Genomic DNA, 26,507 nt, shown 5'->3' on the forward strand with positions numbered 1-26,507 from the left:
GGTAGGTAGGCTTTGCATAGGAATGATTACAGAGAAATATGCCATCAAAGGTCTGTCTCTGCTGCCAATGAGCTAGTGGAATTTAGAGTGGTATCCCTTCTTTACTGGAACAGAATTTAAGGTTTTGCCTGCTTGTCTTAGAGTAAAGCTCTGTTCCCTTCATCTCTTTACACTTAAGTCACTGAATTTACTTAGCATCCATCTTCACTGTCTGACCACAAACAACAAGGTTTATGCCAACTCTTCAAGCATGCATCATTCAGGAGGATATTAATGCCACTAAGCCTTTGTCTGGAGTTTCTATTCAATTTAGTTGGATAATTATGACAATTGTTGCTTTTACCAATAACTATCTTTAAATTCTGCATCAGTAAAATACTGTGAGTGTTTTAATTTTCCAAAGCAAAAAGCCCTGTGATGATCACATACTTTTTAGCAAAAAGGTCCTTTTTTACTGGCTTCTTTAAAATCAGGATACTGCAGTTACTGTAATAAAGCCTGTTATCTCGGCAACAAAGTGAGTTAGTTTCCCAAGAGCTATTATCTACTGGAAAAGTTACTATTTTAATTCAGTCACAGTCACCCTGGGCAAAGCAAGGGCCACAATGCAAGTTCCAGTTTTGTGATTAAAATTACAACATCAGAGAAAAACATTTGCATGTAAGGTTTACCATTTAAAAACACTTAATAACTATGCTTAAGATAGAGTTATTTTTATTAAGATAGAGCTGTGTAGATGGTGACCCTCTACTGACAATGAAGCCTGCTCTTGCCAGAAAGGTTACTTGACCACTAGAACAAACAAGACAAAGGTTTAATTACCTTTCTTCCTCTCGAACCCATACCGGAGTTTTGGGAATTTGTGTTTCAAAAAATTTGGATGCTCTGTAACAAAAGTTGCTGCAGAAAGACTGAAAAGGAACACTTAAAATTAGAACATTACTTTTCTATTTTGAAACATAACCTACACACAGAAAACATGTATGTGAAGATCAAAGAATAAAGCAAACCTCAAAGGCTTTTATCACACAAGGCTGAGAGAGTACATGACAGTAACTTTAATGACTTTATTTGCCCTTACTAACTACATCACCTTCTTCGTTCCCTGGGGTAAACACCATCAGATATGCTCTGCTCACCATTCCTTTTGGTCATCAGCTATCACCTTATCACCAAAAACACCTATCTGATTGTCCTATATCCTATCCACTATCCAGCACCCATCTGCTTATCCCTGTAAACATGCAGCTCTGCCATTTGTGAGCTGTATCTAAATGGGGTTATGGTTATGACTAGTGCTCATGTCTTATTTCTTTTTGTTCAAAACCTCATTTGTAAGGTTGACCCAGGTTCTCGTGAGGTTTACGTTTTCACTATACATCATTACATTCTGGAGCTGGGACACAACAGAGGCAGAGCATCTGCCTGGGCCTGCAAGGCCACAGAGAACAAATGTGTCCCACGCTGGTACTTACTCTTTACTTATGAACAATGGAACTGTTGATGACCTTTTGCTACCACTTAAATACTATAAATTTTAATATGTATATATTTTTTGATATGGGGGTCTCACTTTGTTTCTCAAGCTGGCCCAAAACTCACTATGAGGCTCAGGGTGGCTTTGCATTGGTAGCACTACTACTTTCTTGGCCTCTCAAGTGCTGGGATTTCAGGGTAAGACACCACAAGCGCCGTAATAAAAAACCATTTTTAAGACTATATTTAATACTTTCTCTTTTTACTTATTTAAATTAATAAATTTGAGTGTAGGCACATAAGCCACAGCATGCATGCAGAGGTCAGGACATCTCAGGGAAGTCAATTCTCTCTTTTCCACCCTTACAGACAGAATCAGCTCTTTGGCCCTTTGTTTTTTGAGAGGGCTTCTTCATATAGTGTAAGCTAACTTCAAATTTCCTATGTTGTTGAGGATGCTTTCTGACCCTCTTACCTGTGCATTTTGAGTCCTAGAATTCAGGCATATACCTGGCTCACTAATTTCCTCACTTTGTGTATACATACACATGCATGCATGTATACATACACACACACAAATATGAATGGTATATATGTGTCTCTGCGTATGCTTGGGTCTGCATGTGCACACATGTGTACACTCACTTGTACAGGTTAGAGGCTGACAGTGGCACATTCCCTAATCACTCATTACCTTTGTTTTGAGACAAGGTCTCTCACTGAATTTTGAGCTTGCCACTTTTGGCTCAGCTGGAGCCATTGGATCTGTCTCCAATCCCCAGTACTAGGGGTTTTGAACACATGGCACTTAAACTCCTGAGCCATCTCTCTGGTCCACTTTTTAAAATGGTACAAGCAAGATTTGCTAACTTAATCCTTTTTTTTTTTTTTTTTTTTTTGAGACAGTGTTTTGCTGTAAAACCCAGCTGGCTTCAAACTCTCAATTCTCTTGTCTTAGCCTCCTAGGTGGTAGGACTGTAGGCAATGTCATCTGCTCTTTTACTTATCACCACTTTTCAGTGCACAGTTCAGTGATGTTAAGTTCACGCTGTGTACAGTTCTCTTCAATATCTGTTTTTGGAATTCTTGTCAGCATACAAAGCTGAAATTCTGTATCCATGAAACAATAACTTTTTATTCCTTCCTTCTTTGACAAGTGCCATTCTACTATAAACATGGTAACTTTAAGAACCTTGTATAAATAGATTATACAATATCTGTCCTTTAGTGTTGGTTTAATTCACTTAATAATGTTTTCAAAGTTCCTATGTCACTTACCTTCTTTTTAAAATCAGAATATTATTCTACTATAGGCCCATACTATATTTTATAGTTATGAATATTTTTATACACTCATGGCCAAGGAATTTCTTCAAGACATATAACAAAGAACAAAAAGACTTGGTCACAAAGGTGTGAAATGTTTCTAGGCATGCAGCATTAACCTGCCTCTCTGGCATGTAGGAGGCTCTGCTTCTGAGTCCCAGCCTGCCCACTTCGTGGTGCAGAACAGATTCCAAAGCCGGCTCTCAAAATGGCTGTAACAATAATTATTCCCACTGGCTCCTTTGTGAGTTTTACAACCAGCTCACTGTGTTCAGACTAGCCATTTCTCCAACCACTAAAGAAAATGAGCATGTTTTCATGCATTCGCTAACCATTTACTCTTAGTGTATAAATGTCTCCATTAGTTTGGCTTCCTTTTTTCTTAGACTTTGTGTTCTGGCCATGGATTTATAGGAAATCTAACCACACTTTTCACTTCTTTTCTCTCTCTCCCCCCCCCCCTTTTCCCTTTCTCCCTTCCTTCCTCCCCCTCTCCCTCTTCCTGTTTTTCAAGACAGGGTTTCTTTGCAGAAAGAATTCACTCTGTAGACCAAGCTAGCTTGAATTCAGAGATGCCCCTGCCTCTGCCTCCTCAGTGCTGGAATTAGTCATGTGCCAGTATACCTGGCTTTGTTTCCTCATTATTTTTTTAATGAACAAAAGTTCTATATTTTAAAAAGTTTGTCAGCATGTAAAATAATAAATTAAATTAAAAAAAAAAAAAAAAAGCTTTGACTCCAAAATTTAAGTTGAAGGACAAGTTACTGGGGAAAAGGATTTCTATTTTTGTTTCCACAGAAAATGAAAAGATGTGGATTCCTTCCAGACTAATGTGGTTTGATCACGCCAGACCGCCTGAAACAGAGTACAAGGTGATCCTACATTCAAAACAGCTGGACAAAACAGCCCTACAGACTACAGCCAGGATCTCTGAATCTTCTTCGAATCCCCCATGACAGCGCCCCTTACCAGCAGGAAGTAGTTTGGAAAGAACGACGCCCAAATTCCCAAATATTGTGTATAAATGTTTGTTTTCATTTAATTGGACTTTGTTATATAAATAAAATAAAATAATAAAAAAAAGTTTGTCAGCTTTTCATACTTTTCTAATTTTCTCTCCGAGTTTAAATTCTCCCATATGGTCTCTTTTCTGTACACAGATCTCTCCACCCACTTTGTATATGGTCTGGATGAGTCAGATCTCACATTTTCCATTTGGACAATGGACTGTGGCACCACCAGCTACTGAAAGACCCTTCTTTTCTCCACTCACCCACAATACTCCTGTCACATCTATCAAGGGTTCATATATGTGATGAATCACCCCTGGCTCATCCTTCTTATCCTGGTATACTTGCCTGTACTTACAGCAATGTGCACTTTAAGTTTTCAAGTGTTCAGATCTTTTTTGAAGAAGGGAGGTAGCCCAGAGAAGCCCCAAACTTGCTGGGAAGACTATGGACTCCAGACTCTTCCTGCCTTCATCATACCCAGCTTCAAGTCTTAGTTAAAGTTCAAGCAAGAAATGTTCTTAGTACCTTAGTCTTAAATACAATCTGTTAATGTAGTTATTTTCTAACAGATAAATTTTAAAGTAAAACTTAAAGTTCTATTTAGCATCATTTAAAAAATTAACTGCTGCATCAAACAGCTTTTGACCTTACCTTTCTTTCAGTAATATCATAGACTTTATTGGTTTTAGTAGAAATTTTATACTTCTGTTTCAGGATCTAAAGAAAAAATAAAGTATAATTCACTAAAGAATTTAAGTAAGGAACACAAGCTTTATGTCATATACAATGAAGTCATCTATAGTTAATACTTTTGGCTAATCTAAGTTATTAGCTCATGACCTCAGGCTTTATTTCCCATTCTTTCTACAACACATTTTGTAAAAAAACTAATAAACAGGCTTAGAAGAGTACTTACAACTCCTAGCTTCTTCTGACATAAAGGATAGCCACAGAGTTTGATGATGGACCGCTCATCCACGACGTCACTATAGTGAGCCGGTGTGATGAACATCCCCTGGAGTGAAACGAAAAGGCATTTCCCAACAGGTTAGTAAAACCCACTTCACATTTGTGAAGGCAGAAATAGAGGTACACATGAAGGAAAAGTACTTCAGTAAAAGTTTCACATACAGTAATTCAAGAGCAAAGGTATTTAAAAATTTTTGGGCAGACAAGATGGCTCAGAGGGTAAAGGTTTCTGTTGCCAAACAAGACAACATGAGTTTCTCCTCTGGGACCCACGATGGCAGGACAGAATTGAATCCACATGCATGCTGTGGCAAATGTGGGTTGTGGTATAAGTGCCCACCCCACAAGTAATAAAATAAAATAAACTTAACTATATATATTACATGTAACTACTAATTCATTTTAAAGTCATTATAAAGCAAGAAATATTACGATAATTGATAATTTTAAAATGTAAACCATACATTATGTATCTAAATAAAATTTAAAGATTTCAATAGTGCAAGGAAGTTTCACTTTGCATAAACTGAAATATGGTAGATTTGGGGACTGGAGAGATAGCTCAGTGGTTAGGAATGCTTGCTGCTCTCCTAGAGAACTTGAGTTTGGTTCCTAACCACCCACGGAACTGCTAATAACTCCAGCTCCAGAGGAACTGGTGCCCTCTTTTGGACTCTACAGGTAACTGAACACAGGTGGCATGCATTCACACATACTTATGCACACATTAAAAAAAAAAAAAAAAGATGGAGTTGGAGAGACAGCTTAGTGGTTTAGAGTATTTGCTGTCCTTGCAGAGGTCCTGAATTCAGCCCCTGGCACCAACGTTGGACAGATGACAAACATCTATAACTGCAGTTCCAAGGGATCTGACGACCATTTCTGGACCCTGGGCACTCAGTGCACATACATGAATATATATACACAAAGACACTCATACACATCAATAAATCTTTAATAGATTATTTTAAATATGGCAATTGTCAACTCAATACATACACATTCCTTTAGGAATTCCTCTGTGATGTTCTCTTCTAAAAGCTGCTCAACAATGTGCACAGCTTTCTTCTCAAACTCCACCTTCCTTTGCACTGCTGCTTCTAATTCTGCTCGTCTGAAATTTTAATGAGGAAGCTTAGTTCACTTAAAAGAGTTCTCCTACATCCAATACTCCATGTTTTAAAAGACAACACTAACCTAACTTACTATTTTGTCAAAAAAATTTATAGTTTTTAACTCTGCCACTTCTGATCCAATACCTTCCAAAGAGTAAGCAAACTATTCATTACAGTGTGTATATGCAAGCTGGCCATGAGGATTACTTCTAGGCTCAGAGCACAAGGAAGCACTTCCACACAACTATAGAAAAGGAGGCTGGCATGGTGATCCATGTCCACAATCATAGCACTTGGAAGGCGGGAAGGGTGAGAGTTCAAGGCTAAGGTGGACTAGCAGAACAACCTGTATTTTAAAAATACACAGAAAACACAGAATTTTTTTTTCTTTCAGTATATAGTTTTGCCATACGTATTTGGCTTTCTGCACCCCACCATGGGGTCAGAAATCAATAGACTGAAGAATGAAAAGGTGACTTGACTTCTGTTTTTCTCACACACAGAAATTTTTATAAAGAGTTGAGGTTGTGATAACTCAGTTCAACAGAGCAGTTATGTCTGGAAGAAAGGCACTCACTCACTTGCTTCATTACATAGTCTTGCTAGATGACTGTGCTGACATGCAGTTGAGGAAGTTTATCTGAGTGAGCATAGGGATCCTGTAGGCAACCCTGCCCATAAGCAGCACTTCCCAAACTGCTGCACTGCAGGGTTGTGTGAGATGTTTTAAGACACTGTGTCCAGAATGTCATGAGTGTCCTGGTGATACCACCAGGGCTGTCACCAGCGCTTGCCCCTCTCCCACATGGGGACAAGGGAGCAGTCTCAAGTGTTCTTCCTGCTTTCATTAGCTTGAGACTTTACACTCATAACACTGCCTAGAGCAGTATGCCCACAACTTAGATTTTTTTTGCCAACAATTCACCTTTTGAAATACATTAAAATGGGATTGAAACTGAACACCTATTTTTTTTTTCCATACCAATTCGTCAAGACCATTTCACTGTTATTTCGAGATAATAGGGATGGAATTCAGGGCCTTGTATGTGCTAAGCAAGCACTCTACCACTGAGCTCCATCACTAACTCCATAAAGACCACTTTTGCATCAAAGAAATACAAAAGATATAAACACAGATTCTTTATATTAAATATGAAAAGCTTCATGGAAGGTTTTCTCATTTTGCACCCATCAATAAAAGTCATTATCAACTTGATGGCTCAAATTATCAGCCACACTGACCCAAGCCATTGTCTTCCTGACAGATTCCTACAGCTGCTTCCCATGGGTACTGTCTCAGAGTTGTTCATTCTGCCACAAAGGATGGCAACCAATATGGCTGTGCTGGCAGTTTTATGTCAACTTAACACAAACTGCAGTCACCTGAGAGGAGGGAACCTCAATTAAGAAAATGACTCTATAAGATTGGGCTGCAGGAAAACCTGTAGGGCATTTTGTAAATTAGTGATTGATGGGGGAAGAGTCTAGCCCATTGCTGATAATGCTACCCCTAGGTTTATGGTCCTAGGTTGTATAAGAAAGCAGGTTGAGCCAGGCGTTGGTGGTGAATGCCTTTAGTCCCAGTACTAGGGAGGCAGAGGCAGGTGGAGCTCTGTGAGTTCAAGGCCAGCCTGGTCTACAGGTCGAGATCTAGGACAGGCTCCAAAACAATGCAGAAAAACCCTGTCTCAAAAAAACACAAACAAACAAATGAAAAGAAAGAAAGCAGGTTGAGAAAGCCATAGGGAGCAAACCATGGGGAATAAGCCAGTAAGCAGCACCTTCCTTGGCCTCTCCACCAGCTCCTGCCTCAGGGTTCTTGCCCTGTTGGAGTTCCTGTCCTGACTTCCTTCAATAATAAACAGTGATGTGGAAATGAAGCCAAATAAACCCTTTCCTCCCAAGTTGCTTTTGGTCATGGTGTTTCATCACAGCCATAGTAACCCTGACTAAGACAGTGGTGTATGTAGCAGTTCTCAAACATTTTGGTCTTGGATTCTTAAAACTAGAACTTTTGCTCATATAGATAATATCTATCAGCATTTACTACATTCAAATTAAAATAATTTATTCACTTGACAATACCAAGCTTCTCACATGTTAACTTTTAAATGCATTCTATTAAATGAGAGAACTTATCTATATTTTTGCACATATCTCAAATGCCTGTCTTTTAGCTGGATTGAATGTGAAAGTATTTCACGTTAGACTAAATCAAGAGGGTCAGCCATGTGTTATCAATCGCCATTTGATTATCTTACGAATTATTTTGTCATCCTAAGTAGTCTGTTCCCAATACATTTTAGCTGGAGCTGGAAGTGTAGCTCAGTGGTAAAGTCGTGGCCTAGGATGCATAGTCTTAATGCAGCTCCACAGGAAATGCTTTCCAGAACAGTCTTCAAATCCGGCTAGCATCTCCAATCCTCCGTACCTCACCCTAAACTAAACCTTACATCCAAGCACTGCCTTCAAGTTTGCTGTTCGGCACTCAGACAAACCAAATTTCTCACTGTGACACCCTGGGTATTGTGTGAGCAGAATTCTGCATCCTTCCTTCCATCTTGGGATGCCATACACCACCCTCCTTCAGGATTTTTGTACAGATTGTCATCCCTAGCTGAACTTTTCTCATCTCTACTGTCTGCTTTATACCTACTATCTTAAAAGTTTTAGACAAGCCCTGCCTTGAAAAATCACAGGTCACCCCCCCTGCCAATCTAAATCATTACTCCTTCCTCATATCGTCTTTTTCTTTGTAGCACTTAACTGCAGTTGGTGATAACATTCATTTGTGTTAGTTTAACTGATATCTCTCAGTTCCGGTCAGCTAACCCTAATACAGGTTATCTTATATTTGGAAAATAGTTTGAAAGAAGAATTAGTGAATTTTGAAGTGTTGAGTCATGGAGAATTTAATCTCTCCATTGAGATCTTCGAGATCTTTTGTGACATGAGAGATCCTGACTTTTTAGAAGCCCCAAACAGTAGAGGGTGGTTTTGGTTTGTTTTTAAATCCACACTTAAGGTTACAAAGGAGACAAAGGGTTCCAGCGAGTCTGACATATACAACAGTAAGCATGTATGTGAAAAGACAGGAAAGGAATGCGCGGTTAATTCAGGGATGGCGTTCCCACAGCTTTCTTAAGGTGTTCCCAATGTTTTCTAACAGCCTGAGCCTCCAGGCTTTTCTTAAAACTGGAGGATGTAATGCTTGTGAGAACTAATAGTTCTTCCTATGTCTTCTCATAAGTATGCTTCTCAGTACAGAGTTCAATTCCCAAATAGCAAGACCAGAAAATAAAACCAAACAAATCTGATCCAATTAATGAGATAAAAGGAAAGTGAAATGCAGTTATCCAAGTGGCTACCTTCTGGAAGCATCTTCTGGTTTGAGGGCCCTTGTCTGTTTAATACCTACAATTGAAGAGATAACCGTTAAAGTGCAAACACACACTTGATGTAGCAGTCTTACCCAAATAACACATTGTGGACAGCTTTTCCTTTTCTCTCACACATTTTATTTCCAACTCCAACTTGTAAAAAGGGGTAGACAGGAAGGAAATTCTGTTGTTTCTCTAAATTAACTACATTTCAATTTTACTTGACTAAAATCCCTTTGGGGGCTGGCTGTGTGTGTGTGTGTGTGTGTGTGTGTGTGTGTGTGTGTGTCGTATCAGTTTTAATCAACTTACTTCTTTAAAAAACAAAACCCTAAACCTTTAGGACAGACATTTGGGGGCTGGCTGTGTGTGTGTGTGTGTGTGTGTCGTATCAGTTTTAATCAACTTACTTCTTTAAAAAACAAAACCCTAAACGACAGACATTTCTCGGTCTCCCAAATGCTAGACAGCTTGCCTAAAAAGAGGTGATACCTCAGAGATCCAGTACCGAGGCAGTCCAAAAAGGAGGTCCAGTCAAGGGTTCAAAGCAGCCGAACACCACCTGTCTTGGCCCCTTGTTCCCTGGGGGTTCCCAGCATAGCCCACGCAGGGGAAGATCCCGAAAACATCCGCGCAAGACTGAGGGCTCATTCCCCAAAGGAACCGGGGCAGCGCTGGGAAGCCACCCTCCTCCCGGAGTTCTCCCTCCCCCGGCAGCCTGGGCAAGCACCCCTCGCGCGCAGTACTCAAGCCAGGGTCTCAGGGTCCACACCTCGTACCCGCTCGTACCTGCAGCGTCTCGGTAGGTGCCGGAAACCTGGGCACTCGGGCCCAGAGAGTAAGGGACAGCAGAGTCAGCCATGGGGAACGCCATCAGAAGTCAAGGAGCCGGGTTGCGTCACGGCTGCGCGGCTCCGCCTCCCACGCGACATCCGGATCATGCTGGGGGCGGGCCCAGGGAAGGCGGGGCGAGCGCCGGAGGGGGCGGGGCCACGAGTGCGGCCTGCGCTGCCGGAGGTGGAGAACGCGCGGTCTGGCGGGTAGGTGGGCGAGCTGGGCCGGGGTTGTCCGGGCTCGCTGGTCAGGACTTGGGCAGCACGCGGCTCGCCTGCTAGGCCCCTCGAGGTGTGGGAGGCGGGACGCTCTGCCCAGCAGGAACAGGGAGCCAGGGAGCAATGGCTCCCCCTCGGCTCAGCCCTCGGGCGCGGTAGGGTGTGATCTTGCTGTCCAAGCCTGGCGGGGTGGAGTGGGGGACACGATTCCAGCCCCCCGGCCGCACGGTGTGCTGGGCACCACCCGTGGCCTTGTCTTGGGATGATGAGGTGATCTCACTGACTAGGATTGTGTCCTTTGGGGAGGGAGGGCAGGTCCTGTGGGCAATCGGGTGGAGGGCACTAGAATCTTCAACTTATCTGGGTGACTTAATTGTGTTGGATTTCAGTATTTATCAATGAGACATTAAAAAAATTACCTGATGATTAGAATTTTTATGCCAGGTCTACCGGTTATTTTTGTTATGGGGTTGGTTTTTTTTTTTTTTTCCCCATGAAAGGAATACTTTCTTCTTTCCTAAAAAGGTTCTTCTAGGAAGTTCTCACTAGGGTTCTTTTTCTTTTTTATTCTCTTTTCATTCTTTAGGCAACATAGTAGGGGCTTTAAAAATGTTTTAGTAGGCTATCACACTAGCGTTCAGTAATAGCATTTACACTATAAAACTTTATATTGTGTTTATTGTGTTTTCTAATAATCCAGAAGGAAACAATTTATGAAACAATATGCATAGTGTCACACAACTAACTGTGTTTTGTATTCATTTCAGCATCAAAACTAGGTCAAGTAATTAGGAATGGCTGTGGAGGAGCTTCAGTGCATAATAAAAAGATGTGTAAGTAATTCTCTAAAACCACTTTTAAAATATGGCAAGGGCATAGATTATCTTTAATTACTTTGTGCTCACTCATATTATTTACCTTATATATAATCCTAGCATTTTTGTTTTGTTTTTTTACTTGTAAATAAATAGCATAAGATCAGGAAAGTAGATTGGATGTGTGTCTGTGTGTCTGTCTGTGTCCTTTAATCCCAGTACTTAGGAGACAAAGGCAGGAAGATCTCTGTGAGTTTGAGGCTGGCCTGATCTATACAGTGATTTCCAGGGCTACACAGAAAGACCCTGTCTCAAAAAAAGGGGGCACAAGGGGGGCATCTAGATAGCTCTCAGTGGTTAAGAGCAGTTGTTGCTCTTGCAGAGGGCCTGGGTTCATTTCCCATCACTCAGGCCCACTTCTAGCCTCCATGGGCACTAGGCACATGATTACCTATAGATAAACACTCATACATGTAAAATAAAAAGAAATCCTAAATTGTCTTTGCACTTGAAAAAACGTTTTATTTTTAATTAGAGCTGTAGTTACAGGTGGTTGTGAGCCGCCTGACCTGGGTGCTGGGAATTGAACTCAGGTCATTTGTAAGAGCAGTACATGCTCTTATCCATCAAGCCATTTCTCTAGACCCAATAGCCTGTAATTTTAGACCTATGATTGTTTTCATAGGTTTCTTTTATACAGTAGGTCCTAGATGATTCATTGAGCTGTACTGATTGATGCTTACAACCAGGATTCAGAGGCTGGGATCTAAAGTTCCCAGGTCAGCTTAAGCTGCAATGACTGCCTGTCTCAAAAGCCAAAATAAACAAAGGCAATCATTAAAATATTTATTAGGATAATTCTAATTTTCATTATGCATTCTTGTGCACTTTCTCTAGAATTTAAGATTTCCATTTTTTCCTAGAGAGACAAAATCAGAAAGTCATCCATACTGAATCTATATTTGCATTTGTACCTTTTTTTTTTTTTTTTTTTTTTTTTTAAACAGCAAATCCTAGAGGAGCATGATTTTAAAGAAGAGGATTTTGGCCTTTTCCAGCTAGCAGGCCAAAGATGCATCGACGACGGGCATGTAGACCAGCTGCTGGAAATTATTCAAGATGAAAAAAACAAGGTAAATACAACCTTTCTATCTACTTTTCAGTCTTTATTTGGGAAGGGAATGCGGCACTATTGTTACTACTCATTTATCCTCTTAGCTACTGCTGTGATGAGACACCATGACCAAGGCAACTAGGAAAGGCAAGAGTTCACTGGAGCTGAATCACACCTGAGAACGGATAGCCTGGTCATCCAGGCTGGGTGCCTCAAGAGTAGTCCCACAGTGTCTGTCCCTGCTGGTCCTAGGTCACAATGAAAGCTTAGAAACTCTGGTTCTGTTAGGAAGGAAGCAGCAGTAGCAGCTGTTAACCTCATGCCAGAGGAGGGAAAGGCCAGAGAGCAAAAGGTGATACCTTCCTTTTGTCCTTTCCATCTGTGCTGTTCCCACACCAATCTAAGCACTTAGGATACACCTTTATGTGAGGCTCCCTGTTGATATTAAAATCAACTGTAAAATAATTTTATAGTCCTCAATACAATCAGTGTTTTGGGGTTTTGTTTTTGAGACAGAGTCTTTAGCTCATGCTATCCTGGTGCTCTTAGACTCACTGTGTTTTTTGTTGTTTGTGCTGTGTGTGTGTGTGTGTGTGTGTGTGTGTGTTTGTATGTATGTATGTACATGTTTGTGTGAGTGCATGTGCAGGCATGTCAAGGTCAGAAGTCAACACTGAGTGCTTCCTCCATCACTTCCCATCTTTTGAAACAAGGTCTCTCACTGAACCTGGAGCTCATAGGTTCATTTAGGTTGGGTTGCTACCAAACTCCAGGGTCTGCCTGTCTCTGCCTCCCCAGTGCTTGAATTACCAGTGCATGCTGGTGTGCCTCGCTTTTTGTGTGGGTTCTGGGGATCTGAACTCAGCAGCCCATCTTAGCTGAGAATACACCTGTCAAGGTGAATGGTAGCATTGAGGCAGAGGAGGGAAGAGAGCATGATACACTCATGACTAGGTGGTTTATTTTTAGTGTGTTTCTAAATAGCTAATGGGCTAGATTTAAAGATAGTGAGGCTTAGGCTTAGTGTCTTGAAAATCTCCTTTGTACTCTTTAATCTGGTAATACAACAATACTGAACACTGATTACAACTTGATTTTCTTTCCAGGTGACAGTTTCAGGTCTGTTTACTACTGATCTGTCTGTGTTAGTATTTTTAAAAGGCAGATGAAGATGAACTTGTCTTAAGACTCTGTAATGCAGACTTTAACACCTACTTTTGTCCTGGCCAGGGCTGCTGTCTTGTGCATGTGGGATACTCAGCAGCAGCCATGGCCTCTAACTGTTATACCAATAGCACCTTCTCTGCCAACATCAATCAGAAGTCTTTACACTTTGCCAAGTATCCCCTGGGGACTTAGGAGCAAAACTGCCCCAGGGGAGAGCAATTGGAATGTGAACAAAGCATGGGCTAGAATTGGAGAGATGTAAGCTGTGGCTTTGCCACAGTCTCATGTAAGGTGGGGACAGTTGTGCTGCTTGGTAGTGAAGCATTGCAGAAGATACATCAGGGTTAGATCTTGGAAGGCAGAGGCAGGCAGATCTCTGAGTTTGATGCCTGCCTGGTTTTTAGGTCTTTCCTTATACTGACTTATTCTCTCCCCTCCCTAACAAAGACCATGAGATATTTAATGCTATAAGTTCCAAAAGATATCATTCTATAGTGCCTGGTAACCTTGTAATTGATATTTATAAAATGTTTAGCTAAAATCCTTGGGCTAGGCAAGATGGCTAATGGGTAAATTTACTTGTCACCAAGTGAAGTGAGCTGAATTTGATCTCTGAGACCCACATGGTACAAAGATTAACAACCTCCAACTTGTTCTCTGACCTCCACACACCGGCTATTGCATATGGGCAAACACATAAACACACTAAGTAAATATTTAATTAGTTCTTTAACTCAGACAAATACATTGTTACTCTTAAGAATCTGGGCTAATTAGCATTAAGAAGATTACTTAAAGGAAAATAGAGCCATGCAAAGAGAAAGAAACACCTAGTTAAAAAAAAAAAAAGGATAGCATGCAGGAGCTAAAGCTGTTGATTTTGTTTTTAAGCTTGAGGATAATTGAATTAGAGTTCAAGAGAAAACTTCTCTGGGCCAGGCAAACTGTAATCTCAGCAGCTGTCCAAGGAGAACAGAAAAGAAACAAAAGCCTAGGCTTAAGTTAAGCTGGCATAGAGGGCAGCCACGTGGTAGCAGGCAGCCATGTGGCAAGAAGTGGGACTGTAGAGAAAGCAAGGAAGCCCACAGTACCTGAAATTGTACCCATGGGTTCTGGTCCAGTCTGAAAGAGACAGAAGAAAGAAGAATGAAGATACTAAAGTCCATGGAGGACTGTCCTGGGGCCGGGGATTCTGGGAATGTAAAGTCGGATGTCATTAAGGAAATAATTATCCTGGCTGTGTAGGAGCCAAATTTTAAAAAGTGAATTTATCAGTAAGTTATGGTGAAATAAGAATATAGTAATTTAAAAAAAAAAAAAAAACTTAGTTACTACTTTATAACATGAATTCTTGAATATTAAAAGTCAAGCTATACCAAAAAATAGAGGAAACTGACAATAAATCTTCAGAAGAAGGATAATTTGCTATATTTAAAAGTTAGCAGACATCAGGGCTGGAGAGATGGTTCAGCAGTAAAGAGTACTGCCTACTCTTCCAAAGGACCCAGGTTCAATTCCCAGCACCTGCATGGCAGCTCAAAACTGTCTGTAACTCCAGTTCCAGGGGATCTGACACCTTCGCACCAATTCACATAAAAATAAAGTTAAATAAATTTTTTAAAAAGTTAACAGACATCATCTAACCTGTATTGTATACCTACTTTGTTCACCACCTTGGTCACAAGACCTGGTTTGTTACTTTGTAACAGGTCCTGTGCTTGCTGCTGACATGATATACAGTACTGAACAAAATATTCTCTGCCTGGGAGGACTTCAGTAATGATGGTCTGTTTGTTTGTCTGGTTTGAAAAAGGGTCTCTATATAGTCCTGGCTGTCCTGGAGCTCCTATGTAGACCAAGCTGGCCTTGAACTCACAGACATCCTCCTGCCTTTGCCCCTTAAGTGCTTAACCCCCTAAGGGTTTAGGCATGTGCCAGCACACCTGGCTTACAATATGACATTATAATGAATAAAAAATAATGTATCTTAAGAAAAGTATAGAGAATCAAAGTAGGAAAATAAATTCACTGTGAAGGAGATGGACTGTCTATAGAGATTTGAAAGAAGTGGGGTTGTCTCAGAGAAAAGTGCTGGGCAGAAGACATAAATATTCAGTGGATTAACTAGGAGCAGGGAGATAGCTTATGGGCAAAAATATCTGATGACCACAATGTGGGTACAATTCCTGGGACCCATGTGAAGATGGAAGAGAGAACAGATTCCATGGGGTTGTCCTCTGACCTGCATGCGTCCACTATGGCATGTGTGCCCCCATCATACACACAGACACATACACAGAGAGAATGATAATAAATATTTTAGAAAGATAATTAAATTATTAGATAACAAAGCATGATTCTGTTTATTACAATTTGTACTTCATTTTCTGCCATATTCTAAGCATCAGTTTCATTGCATACAAAGAGAAAGGTAAATTTTTAAAAACGGAAATAACTATAAATCTCTAAAATGAACTTCAATTCATTTTAGGCCTTAAAACAGTGAAAGATAGACCAACTACCTTTCGCCCAAATCAGTACATTTGGATACATCTATTAGAATAATGAGAACCTAGGCAAGCATGATGGTATGCCCCTTTAGCCCCAGCCACTGAGGTGGGAGGACCACTTGAGCCAAGCTATGTAAGACAAGCCTGGTTACCTTAAGCCCTTGTCTCAACAAGAACAGCCAAAGCACATACTTAGTCAGAAATGTGACTCTTTATTATTTATGCTGCAGCTCAATAAAACACCACAGTGTCTGTCTGGTTGATACAAACAAAGCCGATGATACTTCCCCCTTGTGAGGGTCCTCACACTTTAAAACAAAGCTTCTCAATGCACTACTTTTGAGCCTTGAAGATTTTTTTAAACCTATCTTTTCCTGACTAAAGGCTTTGACATAGCTCCTGAGAACCCTGCCTGTCTCACTCTCCCAGCTGAAGATGACTTTTCTCTCATTGTCTTCCCAGTCTGCCTTTATTGTCTTACACAGCTTGTGTCAAGAGGAAGTACGTGTCTGCCATACTGTCTTCTTCCTAGTCTGTTTTTATTTCCTTTTCCCAAGAATGTCATAGAATTAATTTCATCAGGATAGAGATTTTCTCTGATTTATTAGAACCTAGAGCATTAGATGGTATGTGTATGGCATGTATTAATGACTTCAAAGAAAACAAGCCAGAGAGTTGGGGTATATTGCTAATAATATTGAATAATATTGGATAAGAATGTGAAGCATTAACTGTAAAGAAATTATAAAGATAAACAGTTGTGTGGGTAGCATTTGAAACAAGTTTGAAAAGAGAATTGTGCAGCAATGGCGGCACACGCCTTTAGTACCAACACTCGGGAGGCAGAGGCAGGTGGATCTCTGTGAGGTTGAGTCTAGCCTGGTCTACAGAGCTACTTCCAGGGCAACACAGAGAAACCATGTCTCAAAGAGAGAGAGACAGACAAGCAGACAGAGACAGAAAGGTAAAGGAAAGAATAAAAATAAAGTCATGTTCTAGAGATTGTGCAAAGAACTGCAAACAGTTTATAAACATTGATAGTCTGGGCTTCCTTCTGAATCAAGAGAAGCAAATTTCCTATGGAAGCTAAGTACCTGCTTGTCCTGAGAAAATTAACTCTCTTGTCAGAAACAACAGTCCTAGGAAAGATCTAGTTGCTGAGTGCAAGTCAAGGCCATTCTGTCTCCCTCAGTGAAAACATTATAAACATCTGAACATGGTGATGACTGCTGTGACCTGAGTCTCACCTACCTTGCCTTTGGTATTGCAGAAAAAGTTCTCTTGGTACAGGTTTGCCTTACTTTGCTGTGCTTTGTAGACCATCATTAAGTCTATGGGCTGGAATCTGGTTGGTCCTGTTGTTCGATGCCTCCTGAGGAATGGTGAAGAAGATAAAAGAGAAGACTGTTTTCTGATGTTTGATTTACTGGTAAAGGTGAGTCAGTTAAACCTGGTTTTATTTTTTTGTTTTTATTTTTTTAAATTTATTTTTTGTATTTATTATTTTTCCTGTCGATCCCAGTTCCCCCTCCCTCCCTCCTACCCACTGTGCCCTCTCGCATGCACCCTAACCACCCTCCCCTCCCGTCTCCCCACCTCAATTCCATATGTAGGGGAATGCCATCTAGTTGGGGTCATGTAGATCTGACAGGTCATGTAAAGTAGGGACTAGGGCTTCTCTCCTGTCTCTAGATTAAGGCAGTTATCCCTCCATGGGGGATATGTTCGCAAAGTCGTTTTGTGCACCACTGTCTGAGGTCCCTTAGACTGCTCAGTCCTACTGGCTGAGACCCATATTTAGGGGGGCCAGAGTTAGTCCCATGCTGGCTTCCCAGCTATCAGTCTAGTGGCCCTTAGCTCCTCCTTGTTCAGGTCAGCTGTCTCTATGTGTTTCTGCAGCCTGGTCTTGTCCTCTCCATCTGCATCTGGGTTCTAGTTTGACTCAGTGTTTATGTATGGGTGTTTGCTCCTGTTTCCAACAGGTATTTGATGAGGGCTCCATGGATAATTTAGTTATTGATCTCACTATCTGGGAAGGGCATTTATGGTAGGCTTTCCACGAATGCTCAAATTGTTAGTTGGCGGCAATCTTGTAGTTCTCTAGATCTTTCTTTGGGTTCAATTTTCTCTTCAAACCAATATTGGCTCCCTCTTTTATGCTCTCTCTCTCTCTCTCTCTCTCTCTCTCTCTCTCTCTCTCTCTCGTCTTCTATTCCTAACCGGACTCAATCTTCCTAGTTGCATATGTTTTCCTCTCTCCCCCTCACTTTCTCCTACTTCTCTCTCCATTCACTGCCCCCCCCCCCACTTCACCTGAGCTCTGGGTGACTTGTCCCTTCCCGCTTCTGTGAGGGACTGTATATGAATCTCTTAGAATACACTTTGTATCCTAGTTCCTCTGGTGGTGTGAATTATAAGCTGGTGATCCTTTGCTCTAGGTCTAAAATCCATATATGAGTGGGTACATACTATGTTCCTCTTTTTGTGACTGGGTTGCCTCATTCAGGATGGTTTCTTCAAGTGCCATCCACTTGGCTGTGAATTTCAAGATACCATTATTTTTTTCTGCAGAGTAGTATTCCACTGTGTAGATGTGCCACATTTTCATTATCCATTCTTCAGTTGAGGGGCATCTAGGTTGCTTCCAGGTTCTTGCTATTACAAATAGTGCTGCTATGAACATAGTTGAACAGATGTCTTTGTTGCATGGATGTGGATCATTTGGGTATATGCCTAAGAGGGGGATTGCCGGGTCCTGTGATAAACGAATTCCCATTTTCCTGAGGAACTGCCATACTGATCTCCAAAATGGCTGTATGAGTTTGCACTCCCACCAGCAGTGGAGGAGTGTTCCCCTTTCTCCACATCCTTTCCAGCATAAGTCATCATTGGTGTTTCTAATTTTAGCCATTCTGGCAGGAGTAAGATGGTATCTCAAAGTTGTTTTGATTTTCATTTCCCTGATAGCTTAGGATGTTGAGCACTTTCTTAAGTGTCTTTTAGCCTTGTTGATTTCCTCTATTGAGAATTCTTTCTTCAGTTCTGTACCCCATTTTTTAATAGGATTACTTGGTGTTTTGTTGACTAGTTTCTTGAGTTCTTTGTATATTTTGGAGATCAGCCCTTTGTCGGATATAGGATTGGTGAAAATCTTTTCCCAGTCTGTGGGCTGCCGTTTGGTCTTGTCCACTATGTCCTTTGCCTTACAGAAGCTTCTCAGTTTGAAGAGGTCCCATTTATTAATTGTTGCTCACAGTGTCTGTGCACCTGGAGTTATGTTCAGGAAGCGGTCTCCTATACCAATTTGTTCAAGGGTACCTCCCACTTTCTCTTCTAAGAGGTTCAATGTGGCTGGATTAATGTTGAGGTCTTTGATCCATTTGGACTTGAGTTTTGTGCATGGTGACAGACATGGGTCTGCAGTCTTCTACACACCCTCATCCAATTGTGCCAGCACCATTTGTTGAAGATGCTGTCCTCGCCCCATTGTATAATTTTAACTGTTTTGTCGAAAATCAGGTGTTCGTAGCTGTGTGGGTTAATATCAGGATTTTCAATTCGATTCCATTGGTCTGCCTGTCTATTTTTGTGCCAATACCAGGCTGTTTTCAGAACTATAGCTCTGTAGTAGAGCTTAAAGTCAGGAATGGTGATGCCTCCTGAAGTTCTTTTATTGTATAGGGTTGTTTTGGCTATCCTGGGTTTTTTGTTTTCATATAAAGTTGATTATTATCCTTTCAAGGTCAGTGAAGAATTGTGGTAGGATTTTAATGGGGATTGCATTGAATCTATAGATTGCTTTTGGCAAGATTGCCATTTTTACTATGTTTATCCTACCTATCCAAGAACATGGGAGATCTTTCCATTTTCTGGTATCTTCTTTAATTTTTTCTTTAGAGCCACAAAATTCTTATTATATAGGTCTTTTACTTGTTTGGTGAGCATTTCACCAAGATACTTTATGTTGCTTGTGGCTATTGTAAAGGGTAATATTTCTCTGATTTCTTTCTCTGTCTCTTTGTCATCTGAAAAAAGTAGGGCTACTGATTTTTATGAGTTTATCTTGTATCCTGCTAGTTTGTTGAAGGTGTTTATCAGCTGTAGGAGTTCCCTGGTAGAGTTCATTGGGTTGCTTATGTAAACTATCATATCGTCTGCAAATAGAGACAGTTTGACTTCTTCCTTTCCAATTTGGATCCCCCTGATCTCCTTTTGTTGTCTTATAGCATTAGCTAGAACTTCCAGTGCGATATTAGAGAGATATGGAGAGAGAGGGCAGCCTTGTCTTGTTCCTGATTTTAGAGGAATTGGCTTAAGTTTCTCTCAATTTGATGTTGGCAGTTGGTTTGCTGTATATTACTCTTATTATGTTTAGCTATGTTCCTGTTATCCCTGATCTCTCCAAGACCTTTATCATGAAAAGGTGTTGAATTTTGTCGAAGGCTTTTTCAGCATCTAAGGAGATAATCATATGGTTTTTCTTTTTCAGTTTGTTTATATGGTGAATCACGTTCATAGATTTTTGTATGTTAAACCATCCCTGCAATCCAGGGATGAAGCCTAATTGGTCATGGTGGATGTTTTCTCTGATGTATTCTTGAATTCGGTTTGCCAGTATTTTATTGAATATTTTTGCTTTGATGTTCATCAGGGATAGTGGTCTGTAGTTTTCTTTCTTAGTTGTGTCTTTGTGAGGCTTGGGTACCAAGGTTATTGTGGCCTCATAAAAAGAGTTTGGCAAAGAACCTCTTTTATTTTGTGGAACAATTTGAGGAGTATTGGTATTAGTTCTTCCTTGAATGTCTGGTAGAATTCTGCATTGAAGCCATCTGGCCCTGGACTTTTTTTGGTTGGAAGGCTTTCGATGACTACTATTTCATTGCGGGTTATTTAAGTTGTTTGTCTGTTCTTGATTTAATTTTGGTAAGTGATAGTTATCCAGAAATTTGTCTATTTCCTTTGAATTTTCAATTTTTGTGGAATACAGGTTTTCAAAGTATGACCTGAAAATTGTCTGGATTTCCTCTGTGTCCGTTATTATGCTCCCCTTTTCGTTTCTGATTTTGTTAATTTGCATGTTCTCTCTCTGCTTTTTCGTTAGTTTGGATAAAGTTTTGTCTATCTTGTTGATTTTCTCAAAAAACCAACTCTTTGTTGCATTGATTTTTTTTTTTTTTTTTTTTTTTTGTATTGTTTTCCTGGTTTCTATTTTGTTGATTTCAGCCCTCAAGTTGATTATTTCCTGGCATGTACTCCTACAGGGTGAGTTCGCTTCTCTCTGTTCTAAGGCTTTCAGTTGTGCTGTTAATTCTCTTATGTGACTATTCTCTGTTTTCTTCATATGGGCACTTAGTGCAATGAACTTCCCTCGTAGCACTGCTTTCAAGGTGTCCCATAAGTTCAGGTATGTTGTGTCCTCACTCTCGTTGAATATTAGAAAGTCCTTAATTTCTTTCTTTATTTCTTCTTTGACTCTGGTGTGGTACAATTGCACATTGTTCAGTTTCCATGAGTTTGCAGGTTTTCTGTATTTGTGTTGTTGTTGAATTCCAATTTTAAAGCATGGTGGTCCGATAAGGTACAGGGGACTATTCCTATTCTCTTGTATCTGTTGAGGTTTGTTATGCCACCTAGTATGTGGTCGATTTTAGAGAAGGTTCCATGTGGAGCAGAGAAGAAGGTATATTCTTTTGTCTTTGGATGGAATGTTCTATAGATGTCTGCTAAACCCAGTTGAGACATAACTTCTGTTAGTTCTTTTGTTTCTTAGTTGAGTTTCCGATTTGTGGTCCTGTCTAGTGTTGAGAGTGGTGTATTGAAGTCTCCCACTATAAGTGTGTGAGGTTTTATATGAGCTTTGAGTTTTAGTAGCATTTCTTTTACGAATGTGGGTGCCTTTGTATTAGGGGCATAGATGTTTAGAAATGAGACTTTGTGTTGATGGATTTCTCCTGCGATGAATACAAAATAACCATCTTCATCTCTTTTGATTAATTTTGGCTTGAAGTCTAACTTGTTAAATATTAGGCTAGCCACGCCTGCTTGCTTCTTGGTTCCATTTGATTGGAAAATCTTTTCCCAACCCTTTACCCTGAAGGGTTGAAGCTTAGATGTGTTTCTTATATGCAGCAGAAGGATGGATTCTGTTTTCGTATCCATTCTGTTAGACTGTGTCTTTTTATAGGTGAGTTAAGACCATTAATGTTGAGGGTGAGTAAGGACCATTGATTGTTGATGCTTGTTTGTTTTAGGTTTGTTGTTGGCAGTGGTATTGTGAATACTGTGAATATTCTGCTTCACCCTTGGTTTCTGGTGTAGTTAGATTATCTGTTGCCTACATTTTTGTATCCGTAGTTACCTTCCTTGGGTTGGAGTTTTCCTTCCAATACTTTCTGTAGGGCTGGATTTGTAGATACGTATTGGGAAAATCTGGTTTTGTCATTAAATATCTTGTTTTCTCCATCTATAGTGATTGAGAGTTTTGCTGGGTATAGTAGCCTGGGCTGGCATCCGTGTTCTCTTAATATTTGTAGAACATCTATCCAGGACCTTCTGGCCTTGAGGGTTTCCATGGAGAAGTCAGGTGTAATTTTGATAGGTCTGCCTTTATATGTTACCTGTCCTTTTTCCTTTGCTGCTCTTAATATTCTTTCTTTATTCTGTATGCTAGGTGTTTTGATTATTATATGTCGAGGGATCTTTTTTCTTTGGTCCAGCCTATTTGGTGTTAGGTATGCTTCTTGTACCTTCATGGGCATGTCCTTCAGATTGGAAAATTTTTCCTCGATGATTTTGTTGAATATGTTTTCGGCACCTTTGAGCTGGGCTTCCTCACCTTCCTTTATGTCTATTATTCTTAGGTTTGACCTTTTCACGGTGTCCCACATTTCCTGGATGTTTTGTGTTAAGGATTTGTTGGATTTATGATTTTCTTTGGTCGATGAATCTATTTCTTCTAGTTTATCTTCTGCACCTGAGATTCTCTCTTCCATCTCTTGAATTCTGTTGGTTATGCTTGCGTCTGTAGTTCCCGATCTTTAGCCCAGTTTTTCTATTTCCAGCATTCCTTTGGTTTGCGTTGCCTTTATTTTCTCTATTTCAGTTTTCAAGTCTTGAACCGTTTCCTTCACCTGCTTAATTGTTTTTTCTTGGCTTTGTGTACTTTCTTTACTTTCCTTAAGGAATTTGTTCATTTCTCCCACTTTTTTGTTTGTTTTTTCTTCCATTTCTTTAAGGGATTTTCTCACATCTTCTTTGAGGGCCTCTATCATTTTTATGACAGTAATTTTTAAGTTGTTCCCTTCTGCTTCCTCTGCTTTGTTGTTGTGTTCCATTCTAGTTGGGGTAGATTCCCTAGATTCTGGTGGTGTCATGCTTGTCTTTCTGTTGTGAGGTGTTTTCTTGTATTGCCGTCTTCCCATAGCTTCTTCCAGTAGGTGTTGGTGGGGTCTCCCCCTCTCTCTGTGGTACTTCCCCGGTGGGCTTATGTGGGTCAGAGGTTCAATATCTGTAGCTCTGGATGGTCCAAGCTTTATAGGAGGTCTCTCCACAGACAGGGACCCGGGGATGGGGTCAGGGATGAGGATCCAGTAGAAGATGCCTGTAGAAACTCAGAGTGGTCCTGCACTGTTAGTGGGATCTCACTGGGAACTGGCACTCTCCACCTGAGGCCTCTTTCTTTAGCAGAGGCCCTGCTTTTAGGGGTCAAGGATCTTGCAGAGTGGACCCGCAGAGATAGGCGGATCTCTGGGAGGGGCCCAGGACTCCAGCAGAGGACTGGAAGTGGGGGTCAGAGACCAAGCAGGTGGAAATTACAGGTGGTCCCGCGTGGATAGGCAGGTCTCCTGTGTTCAGAGTTGCTCAGAGAAGTCCCCAAAGTAGAGTGAACTGTTGGCTCCACCCTCTGTCCCAGTGCTCAACCAGAATGGCTGCTCAACCAGAATGGCTGCTCAACCAGAGCAGTGTTGAGCAGCAGGACAGTGGGCAGGGTAGGGCACAGGGTGGGGGGGGGCAGGCTCGCGGTGGGAATGGGTGGGGGTGTATCAGAGCTCCAAGGGTGCTCTCAATGGGGACAGGACACAGGAACAGCGAGAGTTCTGGGGGAGGGGGGAGGCTAAACCTGGTTTTATCCATCAGAACACACAGAGGCTCTACAGTTGCTTTTGTGTTTAATTCTTGTTCTTTGTAAGACAATTTTAGTTCAGGAAATTACTCTCATGTAATGCCCACTTGTACTTGACTAGATGATTGGGAATTCCAGATATAATAATTATCCAGTCTAAGACCCCTGATTCAGAGTTTCCCATAAGAGAGCCTAGATGAAGTCTGGTTTAATGCCATGCTGACCCCTGTGCCATGTTAGATCCAGAATCAAATACCAGTGCCGCTTAAGACATGAAAGCTGAAAGGAGATTATAAGGGGAGGAGGGTCAATAATAAAAAGTTTGTGTTATGAGTAGTTTTCCTGCCGGTCTGGTCCCAGAGCCGCACCAGCCCCAAATAACACACAAAGATGCTATATTAGATACAAAGCTATTGGCCTGTAACTAGTTTCTTATCTGCTAGCTCTGTCTTAAATATTAATCCATTTCTATTAATCTGGGTATTTTCACATGGTCTCATCTTACTGGAGAGAGGGCCCGGCGTTCTACTCTCTCCGTCCTCCGTGTCGAATTTCCTCCCTACTTCTTCCTCTCCTCTTCATCTCCTAGTCTCGCCTATCTTGCTTTCCTATTGGCCAACAGTGCTTTATTCATTAACCAATAAGAGAAACATATTTACAGAATGACATCTCCCATCAAGTTTGTTTGAAAAGCCCATAATAAAGTCTAATATAGGAACTAGAGACTGAAGGAATATACACAAATGAATGTTAAGGAACAGAATGCTGGGTGTGTGTTCTGAGGGTTTTCAAAAGCAAGGCAGTGGGTGGGGCATAGCTCTGGTGGAAGTGCCCAGAAAGCTGGGCAGACTGAGGTGGTAAGATGGCTGACAGGGTGCACCACAAATTACATGCTCAGAAAGATGCAAACACTGGGGTCCTGTGTGGAGAGTCTGCAGCAGCCAACAGAAGGCAGCAGTCAAGTTCAGAAGCCTGTTCTCTGAAGATCCTTTTAACAACTGTATAGGGCATTTTATAGTTAAGCAAATGTAACTGTTATTTTCTCAGTGTGTTTTCTTTAAAATAATAATCATGTGGCTTTAAATTCAACTTGTATTAAACAGGTTCAATTGTGAATATTTTTATAGTTATGTAATCCAAAGGAGTTGTTGTTGGGTTTGCTTGAACTCATTGAAGAACCCTCTGGAAAACAGATATCCCAAACTATTCTTCTTTTACTTCAACCATTACAGACAGGTAATGAACACTTTGATATCCAAGTATTTCTTGTTTTATTTGCTTAAGTACCTTGATGTTTGCCCCTAAATGTGAACAGTCTACTAAGTAAAGCTTGTGATAAGTCACCAAGTGCTCCAATTTGAGACTATGACAGTGTGAATTCTGCAAGGTGCCTGGGAAAGTTGCCTGTTATACTGTCTCATGGGTATGGCTTTTTGGTTAGCTTTAGTTTTTTAATTAAAAAAAAAAAGTTTTTACATGTATGAGTGTTTTACCTGAATGCATGTCTGAACATTACTTGCATGCTAGGTTCCCTTGGAGGCTAGAAATGGGTACCAGATCCCCTGAACTGGAGTTACAACATGCTGTGAGCCACCACTACATGGGTGCTGGGGACAAACCGAGGTCCTCTAGAAGAGCAGCCAAGGCGCCTAACTACTATGCCATCTCTTCAGCTTTCTCATCTACAATTTGTAGTTGGAATTTTCCCTCTAAGCATATTTAGTGGATCAGCTGTGGTACCTGGAGCATACAATCTGACAGCAGTGTGGTAGCCCCATATTTTGGTTAAGGACATCAGACATGGTGTTGCTCAGCCTCTGAACTGGGAGGTTGGAATTAAAGGTACATCTAGAGAATGAAACAGGGAATGTAGAATGTGAAAGCTACATGGCCTGGTCTTGGCAAATACTGGAGCTCAGCAACAAAGACAGAAGTTCCATGAATTTTAGAAAACATATGCTTCAGAGTGTGACAGAGGACCTAGGCATCAGGATAAATTCACTTAAATCAAAATGCTCACCAACCTTATACTCACTCTGTAGACCAGGCTGGCCTTGAACTCACAGAGATCTGCCTGCCTCTGTCTCCTCGGTGCTGGGATTAAAGGCGTGCAGCACCATGCCCAGCATACCTTATACTTCTTAAATATTCAAAATCTTCTTAGGGCACAAAAAGCTCTGTAATACTTTCTTTCATTTATATAGTGCTATATAATTTTCCATTGATATTATGTGCTTATAATCAAAAATAAGGAAAAAGATAACCAGTTATAAAAATACTTTATTAGTTGATTTTCCTATTGCTGTGCCCAAGTGCCTGACACCTGTCAATCTGAGGAAGAACTAGGTTAGGGCATACAGTCCGTCGTGGGGGGGGAACATGGTGGCAGTAGTGAGAAGTGTCTGACCACACTGCAATGACATGAGAGTAGTGAGCTCAGGCCACACC

General features: G+C 40.8%; 2 protein-coding genes across 2 annotated transcripts in view; one reads left to right on the forward strand and one right to left on the reverse strand.

The window, feature by feature from the left end:
* Rpap2 (RNA polymerase II associated protein 2) overlaps window positions 1-10,168 on the reverse strand; it is a 71,475-nt gene extending 61,307 nt beyond the window's left edge. The window contains exons 1-6 of the mRNA XM_051198387.1: window positions 10,069-10,168; window positions 9,268-9,313; window positions 5,784-5,898; window positions 4,732-4,830; window positions 4,467-4,532; window positions 823-911 (exon numbers count right to left, since the gene is read on the reverse strand). Coding sequence (XP_051054344.1) covers window positions 823-911; window positions 4,467-4,532; window positions 4,732-4,830; window positions 5,784-5,898; window positions 9,268-9,313; window positions 10,069-10,153 — 500 coding nt within the window. The 5' untranslated portion in view covers window positions 10,154-10,168. The remainder of the gene's footprint in view (window positions 1-822; window positions 912-4,466; window positions 4,533-4,731; window positions 4,831-5,783; window positions 5,899-9,267; window positions 9,314-10,068) is intronic.
* Window positions 10,169-11,019: 851 nt separating this feature from the next.
* Glmn (glomulin, FKBP associated protein) overlaps window positions 11,020-26,507 on the forward strand; it is a 32,412-nt gene continuing 16,924 nt past the window's right edge. Inside the window, exons 1-4 of the mRNA XM_051198386.1 lie at window positions 11,020-11,164; window positions 12,154-12,279; window positions 17,256-17,372; window positions 25,187-25,295. Coding sequence (XP_051054343.1) covers window positions 11,126-11,164; window positions 12,154-12,279; window positions 17,256-17,372; window positions 25,187-25,295 — 391 coding nt within the window. The 5' untranslated portion in view covers window positions 11,020-11,125. The remainder of the gene's footprint in view (window positions 11,165-12,153; window positions 12,280-17,255; window positions 17,373-25,186; window positions 25,296-26,507) is intronic.

The sequence above is a fragment of the Phodopus roborovskii genome, unplaced genomic scaffold (assembly GCF_943737965.1).
Source record: "Phodopus roborovskii unplaced genomic scaffold, PHOROB, whole genome shotgun sequence".
Taxonomy (NCBI): Eukaryota; Metazoa; Chordata; class Mammalia; order Rodentia; family Cricetidae; genus Phodopus; species Phodopus roborovskii.